At 32.5% G+C, this 8,053-nt stretch overlaps 1 protein-coding gene and 1 long non-coding RNA gene across 3 annotated transcripts; one reads left to right on the top strand and one right to left on the bottom strand.

Annotated features, from left to right (window-relative positions):
* Positions 1–421: 421 nt before the first annotated feature.
* Positions 422–1,535, bottom strand: LOC106310431. The gene is made up of 3 exons (XR_001263782.1): positions 1,311–1,535; positions 953–996; positions 422–798 (listed from the first exon to the last, which is right to left on the bottom strand). It is a non-coding gene; the product is annotated as an uncharacterized LOC106310431 (long non-coding RNA).
* A 1,336-nt stretch (positions 1,536–2,871) lies between these two features.
* Positions 2,872–4,409, top strand: LOC106309834 (gamma-interferon-inducible-lysosomal thiol reductase-like). Of its 2 annotated transcripts, none has more exons than XM_013746979.1 (5): positions 2,872–3,173; positions 3,453–3,518; positions 3,769–3,894; positions 3,989–4,081; positions 4,208–4,409. In XM_013746979.1, the coding sequence occupies exons 1-5, from the start codon at positions 2,901–2,903 to the stop codon at positions 4,352–4,354; spliced, it is 705 nt and encodes a 234-aa protein (XP_013602433.1). In that variant the 5' UTR covers positions 2,872–2,900; the 3' UTR covers positions 4,355–4,409. The 2 variants fall into 2 exon arrangements, with proteins under 2 accessions (XP_013602433.1, XP_013602431.1); XM_013746977.1 differs by having other exon boundaries at positions 4,184–4,409.
* The last annotated feature ends 3,644 nt before the right edge of the window (positions 4,410–8,053 follow it).

Here is an 8,053-nt window from a genome sequence, read left to right as displayed (position 1 = left end):
CCGCTTCAACCGAGCTATACCATGAATCTCAAAATATTGTCTCGTCAAACTCAAGACACAAATTTCACGGCGTCGTGACCTCGCCTCTCGCCATTGCGGCTCCATCAAGAGTAGCTCGAGAGCATCCATGGCGAATTTTTGCATTTTTGCATATTTTTGGATTTATCTTTGATGTACATGTGTACATGTAACATTATGTACACAACAAAGTGTACACAAATATTTTTTGGATTTATCTTTGATGTACATGTGTACGCGTAACATTACGTACACAATAAAGTGTACACAAATAAAAATGTTTTCTACAAGAAAATTTACCGACATGCATTAGCCGAAAACCATGTGTAGACAGACTTACTGACATATACACCATTTTATGTTGGACTTGATCTATTATGTTATCTTTTTTGGACTCAAATACTTGATGAATGTACATTGTTCGCATAAGTACACATGTACATTAGTTTAGACATTGTCCATATGTACATTGGTTTACATGTGTACACATGTACACCTCACTAGTAGGCAGTTGTATGTTTCATTATGTACAACAAAACGTGTACACATGTACACCATATTTCTCAATATGCTTTTATAAATTAATCAAGTTTGTTTATGAACAAGATAACTCTAAAATCATCTTATTCTTTGTCAATCACATAAAATGGGAAGCAACAAAATTGTTTAAACGTTTCTAACCAACCGACTTCTCCTTCTTCTTATACTTTGTCTTCTTATCTGTTCCGAGCATGCAACTTCTCAATGTTGAATTCCCTACTGATTCTCCTCGCTTTGATTCTGAAGTGAAGAAGCCAACAAGCATGAACACAAGTGAGTCAACTCGTGTTATACAGTGTATCTCTGAACATATAATAGGTGAATCCAAATCTAGTAAACGAAGAGACTATTACCATATACCATAGATAAAAAGAGTTTGAGTGAGGAGAATTACATTGTGGTTGATTGATTGAGCTGGGTAGGTGAAAGCAGAGAGCTCTGATATGCAAAAATCCAAGTCAAAACACTGGTCATTTTTAGTTAACAGAAGAGGCTATATTTTGGTCTGAACGAGGACATAGTTTAGATGCTCGAAGTCGATGAGTCTATCATAATCAGCAAACATGAACTCAAAATTGGTCTTAGCCGGCTCGTTAATATCATTAGGAAGCAGCCACAAGCACAAACCGAGTTCATCCGAGTTACCCATCACCGACAGTTAAATCCACGGTGCAGATGAGTTGAGGATTCCAAACGTTGAAGCTTAGGCTTCCAAACAAACTGATTATCTCAAAATCATATTTTATACTTACTATATTCATTCTAGCTGTCGTCATATATGTCTTAATCGCCGTCTTCGTCACCATCGCCGTCGTTGTCTCTGTCTTCATCTCCTTCTTCATTTTCGTCTTCGACCAGTTGTACCAGAGACTGACTAGGGACTGCAAAAACTGATCTCATCGTCATCATCTTCTTCTAAAATGATTTTGTTTTACAGAAAAAAAAAGAAAAAAGAATTTAGGAGGAGAAAGAGGAGGTAAAAAAATAAAAGAAATGATTGTGTTTTAACTTTTAAGAGATAAGGAAAAAGAAGGAGAGAAAAAAATGATTTGTGACCACATGATTTAATGTGATAGTAGTTAGTTAGGGTTCAATTAGAAATAGTAGAACAAGGGTAGTAACGGTTTTTAATACATTGAAAAAAAGAGAATAGAGTGTTAAAGAAGAGAAAAGGAGAGAGAAAAGTCTCTGAGTAGTAGAAACTGTCTTATGATGTTATTATAAACATAGAAACTGATCTATAGTGTAATATTTTCTTTTTTATATCGCTGATTATGTATACCTTTTAGTTAATCACTGCATAGTGAAATAATTTATTAGATTATTTTTAATACGTTTTACTAAGAGATTTGTGGTATAGCTTTCTATTAGGAATGAATATATCTGTTCGGATTCAGTTGATCTATTAGGATTTCAAATTTTTAGAGTTAGAAATTTAAATATTATTCGGATATTTACAAATTTTGGTTTAGATTTGGTTCGAATCATTGCGGGTTCGGTTCAGATTTAAGTCTAGATACACATTTTAATTACGTATTTTGTAACAAAAGTCTAAATATACTTAAATCCTCAAAATTCGAAATAAAATAATATAAAACATAAAAAATTGAATAATGTAAGAATAACGATTTAAATTTACATAAAAACTAGTTCAATTTAAATATTTGGATGGAGAACAAAAAAAATATTATCAGTATTTTTAATATTTACTGTTATTTTTAGATATTTACTTGTGACTATGTTGATAATTTTGAGATATTTTCATATTTTTGAATATCTAGTAGATATAAAATTTAAATTATTAATATATTTAAGTATATAATTGAGATTTAGATATTTTGGTATCTACAATATTTTAGTTTGGATTAGATTCGAGTATGATTATCTGGATATTAAACTTTTAAATACATCTGAGTATACTTAATCAGTTTTATTTGTGTTTAAATGTTACTTTCAAATCTAGTTTGGTTCGGTTTCGGATTCAGATGAGTTGATTAAAAAATAGTGTGTGAACGCACTAATTTATTTTTGCGGTTGAGTTAAATAATTAGTGTGTGAACACATTAATTATTAAAGGATTATGAAGCTGACACGTCAGCATATTCAAATTAAAATCACTGTGAGGCTTCCATGTGCCAAATATAGTGTGAACACATTAATTACAAATGATTATTCATAAGATTTTAGATAGTTTTCTATAATAAAATTAATATTTTCTTAAGAAAAAAATACACATTTAATTGTACAGTAATGGTAAAAATAACATCTATAAATGTATCCACAAAGCGTTCATGAGAGCCACTCAGTTCAAACATTTTTTTGGTATAAACGTTATACTAAGAATGCTTTTTACAATGACTTCTTCTTCGTCACACAGGCTTGTGTTCTTCTGCTTAGCTTGCCTTCTGTTCACCTTCTCTTACAACTTTGTGGCTGGTGAATCCGACAAAGTGAAGCTCAATCTTTACTACGAATCAATTTGTCCCTATTGTCAGAGTTTCATAGCCGATGGTCTAGTCAAAATATTTGACTCTGATCTACACACAATCACTGATCTAAAGCTCGTTCCATTCGGGAACGCTCATGTCTCCGATAAGCTGACTGTCACTTGTCAGGTTCTTTTCGCCTCCTCCTTCTTTTTCTGTTAAAAGCAGATTCTCTAGTTTTAGTACACCATCCGATGTTTTGATATTCTAAAACATTCTGGGATGATCTACAAGATTGGGGATCATCTTTACGATTTTTTGAAGTATTACTCTCCAAAAAAATATATGCTCTCCTCTTTCTTCTTGATAAACTAATTTATTCGTTCTTATTTTAATGATATAGTTGTTTAAGTCACTTTTAAGTGTTATTTTTTACTATGTTCTAACTAATTATGAATTTTTGTGAAGCATGGTGAAGAGGAATGCAAACTAAACGCCATCGAAGCTTGCGCCATAAGAACTTGGCCCGATCCGGTATATAAATCATCTATTTACTTATAATATTTTTAAAATATAAACCTAAAAAGTTACTATTCTGATTCTTTAAATTCTTCTGTTTTTAGGATGAAATATAAACTTAAATCTAATAGAGATAACTATCTAAAATACTTTTAAAATTTTTAACTTTTAAGAGTTTAGTGAACCGGGGGAAAAAGTTTAGTGAACCAGATCACCTGACTATTAGAATTAGACATTAATATGATTGATGGTTTTTGAAACTCAGAATGTACATTACTGGTTCATAAGGTGCATCGAAAACGACACAACAAACTGGGAATCATCATGTTTTACGAAATATGGAGGTAAGAAGGCCATCAAAGATTGTTATACCAGTGATCTCTCTAAAACTGTAAGTATATAAAAGCGTAATGTACCAACATATTGTATAATTCTATAATCTATAATCCTATAAGTCATAAATATTTCGTTTTTTGTTTTATCAGCTCATACTTGGTTATGCAAACCAGACTTTAAGTTTGAAGCCGAAACATATTTACGTACCATGGGTCACAGTTAACGGCAAACCACAATACGAGGTAGAAATCTTGTTTTCGTAAATAATAATAACCTGACTCAATTTATTTAACATTTTATAATCATATAACGTGTTGTTTTATTTATTTTTCTTGGGGATGCAGCATCTTGATGATTTTGTTGCCCAGGTGTGCAAAGCGTACAAAGGAAAGGCTTCGCTTCAAAAAATCTGCCATTCCTCTGCTCTGTCTAAGTCACCTCAGAGCAAAGTGGTGAAGCTTCAAGTCTCCTATGCCGATGAAGTTTTCAATCACCAAGCAAAAAACTTAAACTAAGATGGATTTAAGCTATGTTACAAGTGGAATGACAAATGAAAGATCTTTTTATAAACTCTTATGTTTACGCGTTTTCTAAATATATATGAGTCAGCCGTTTGATATTAGAAAAACACTAGATATGCATAATCTAACCGACGTCTAAACCGGTGATTGGTGAACGTGTAAATTTACCGCGGTAATGCGTTTTGGTTTTAGCTATAGTAGGTGGTTAGTACTCAGTACCAAGATCACAGACTAAACACAGATAAGCATACGACCTTGAGTTGGATTGGATTCCAATAGCATGTGGCTACTACATAACTAAATATTGAACAAAGATTGATTTAAGCAAATATATATTAGCGGAATCCAGGGGGCGTCCCTGAGATGTCGAGGGCCTAAAACAATTTAGCGAGAGTTTTCTAAAATTTTTTTTTATAAATTCAGGGACTTTTTTCTATGTAAATTTTTTTTTAAAATTTGGAGGCCTAATCCGATGTTTCAATTTGTTGTGCTCAGGACCACCCCTGCGCGGATTCATAATAAAGACATTTTCTAATGTTTTAGTTGACGCGATCATATATTAAACTTCGGACTTGAAAACTGAAAATATCAAAAAACATAAAGTGATTGAACTATATTAAGACCATTGTCTGCTACTGCAAGTATTTAATATGACGTGACGTTTAAACTAACGAAGGTTACATAAAGACCGTTTGTTTGGGCTTCTTTATTTTTTTTTTTGCAGTTTTCCTTGCGGCAAACAACTCAAACGTAGAAATTAGAACGGTATACATTCTTCTGACAGAAGAGGAGTACAGTCTCCAACGCTTTACTCCGCTTTGGTTCTTATGTCTTCTGTGGCATGACTCATGAGCTCAATTATCTAGCTACGCAAGTTTCCTAAGCAAACAGGTGTCGCCTTGAGCATTCTTGGTTGGAACTCAGTTTTAATACATATGTAAAAACTGAAATTTGTTTAAATGAAAAATGTTCGTAATTTTATAAAAATAAAGGAAAAGTCTATCTTTATTTATAACATAGAGATTTCTTATATAGGAGATTACACCGTCATAGGTAAATAGAAAGATTACAAATCATAATATCTTGGTTATGAGCCATCTACAATCTGGTTCATAACAGTCTCCCTTGGATGCCATAACCATTTAGAGCTTGTAATGTGCTTTAATGTTGACTCATTTAACCCTTACCAGGAAAACTCAATTGGGACAAAACCATGGTGAAGGAAAAAGAGTACAACACACATTACTCCCCCAGATTTGGACATTACTGAAGGTCTCTTGGACCTCTCCAATTTTCTGCAATCCGTGGGTGATGAAGATCTTGGGCAGAATATGCTTCGTCCTCGAACATATGATAGTTGGTTCTTCTTTACCATCGGCTATGCCACAATCTGATCGAACATATTGAGTCATCGACATCAAATACACACGCACAAAATCTTGGATGATGTTGCTGTGATATGCTTGTACCACCATGTGTAAAACATAACATGTCTGAAAACAAATCAACAAAACCAAATAACCCTGCATAGTCTAGGTCAGTAGAGAATGCAGGTATAGTCTTTAGGACTTATTTGGCCTTGGACGATTTTATACATATATATGAAGGAACTTTTTGTTTCCTTCGCCCATTGTTTCAATATGGAAACCATTCATTCTTATATCTTTAAAACTCAATAGGCTGCTCTTGCTCTTAGAGCTGGGTGAATATAAGTCATCACTGATTTCTAGATGCATACCCTTAGGCAATAATATATTAGCCTAGCCATAGTCTTCTTTCAGACTGGCGATACCTACTTTAGTACTTATATTGCCGTTTTTCAGTGTACTCATATAGAAAAATCATTCATTCATTTAATCTAAGCAGACAATGTAATAGAAATATATTCAAGGAGATAAAAATCAGAGAAAGCATACAAGCAAAGAAATCACACAAGTTTGATGTCGAAATCAGATTATCAACTTGATTCTTTTAGGCAATCATAAGTCTCATATTCCATAAGATCATCTTGATCATGTTCGAAATTACTTTCACCATCTTTATAGACCAATAGACTCATCCACGGCCTTCTGGATTAACCCCATTATTTTTCTCCAGCTAGCAATAGACTCATCCACGGACTTATAGTCCTGGATTCTGGGATTCCTCCAATCAAATAGGACCTTTGGTAACAACACCGTTCTTTGGTGATCATATCTCGATTTTTAACTATGTCCAAAGGTCTAGAGGATTCTCTATAGTCAGATACTGATCTTTGAGACTCTTAATAAGATGATGGCTAATAATTAATACTGTCCTGTATCAATCTTTCTCATTGGCATTATTGCCTTTTATGATACATTCACCAAGTCTTTTTGACTTTAGGATAATCTTTGTATCCAATGCCCACCGTAAATAATTATCTCCAGAGAGATTTAGGGCAGCAAAATCCAGGTTGATTTTCGACATCTCAAATCATATATCACTCAATATTTAGGTATAATTTTCATGCGGCCGTACTCTTAAAAGCAATCAATTCGGATTGCAATCTTGTGAGGACAATGAGACTATCAATCTTAAAGGCATTTAATTAATCAGTCAATCTCTAGCAAGTCTCAGCAATATTATTTCTATGTGTTCATAATATTATGGTTTATGAAGACTAGCAAAAACGAATTCAATTAATCATGTAATTAGGGTTTAACAATCAATGGATTTTAGCAAGACTAGTAAAAAGATTTATTAATCACTCAATCAGTTTCAAAGCTGATTTTAGCAATACTAGAATATAAATTTCAAGCATGAATTTTAATGAATCAGTTGCAAGGCTGATTTTAGCAATACTAGAATATAGATTTCAAGCATGAATTTCAATGAATCAGTTTCAAGGCTGATTGGTATTTAGCATAAACCATGTGTAAATAATTTATCTAGTATCCGAATTTATCAAACCTCAAAAACATATAATCAGATCAATCAATTTAATCGAACTTAGCATACAATCTTAAACCTCAAGACATTAGATTTTATCATGAATCTATCAACCTAGCATACGGATTCTCAATTCTCAATGACATCCAAACCAAATCAATATAACCTATCATACGGATTATTTAGGGTTTCTATTTAAAAAAAAATTAGATTACAAAACTATCAATCCTAGCAGATGATATTAAACCTCAAGAATCATGCAATCAGATCATTCGGATCTTAAACAAGTAACCCTCAATCAATCTATCAACCTATCGGATTATATAAGCAAAGCAAGCTAGCAACCTATCAGATTCAATCAATGTTTTAACAGGCTGGTCAGTTTAAACAATTTTAAATCAGGTGAACAATTAACCAAGCAGGATGAGAAAATAAATATATCAATTTAACGGTCAAACAATTCTAGTAACATAGCATCAGATTCAATTAGATTTAAAATCTCAATGATCAAAACCGAAAACAGTTTTAATTTCAAAATACTCGATTAGGATTTTAATATGTGATTTGATAATTATAGTATAATTAATTCTGATACTTATATTATTTAAGGTTTATAGATATAAGGTTAGAGTTTACCGGATTTAAACTTGTAAAAACCGATTTGGAGTTTTAATCATGTACGAACATGATTTAGGGTTTGGGGTATCAAACTTTTAGAGCTTCGATTTACTCAATTAGGATTTTTGATCTATTACCCTATGGTTTTGATTCATAAAGATTAGG

The sequence above is a fragment of the Brassica oleracea genome, chromosome C8, assembly GCF_000695525.1.
Source record: "Brassica oleracea var. oleracea cultivar TO1000 chromosome C8, BOL, whole genome shotgun sequence".
Classification (NCBI taxonomy): Eukaryota; Viridiplantae; Streptophyta; class Magnoliopsida; order Brassicales; family Brassicaceae; genus Brassica; species Brassica oleracea.
The sequence above is the reverse complement of the archived record's forward strand: the minus strand, read 5'-3'. Positions and strand labels throughout refer to the sequence as shown.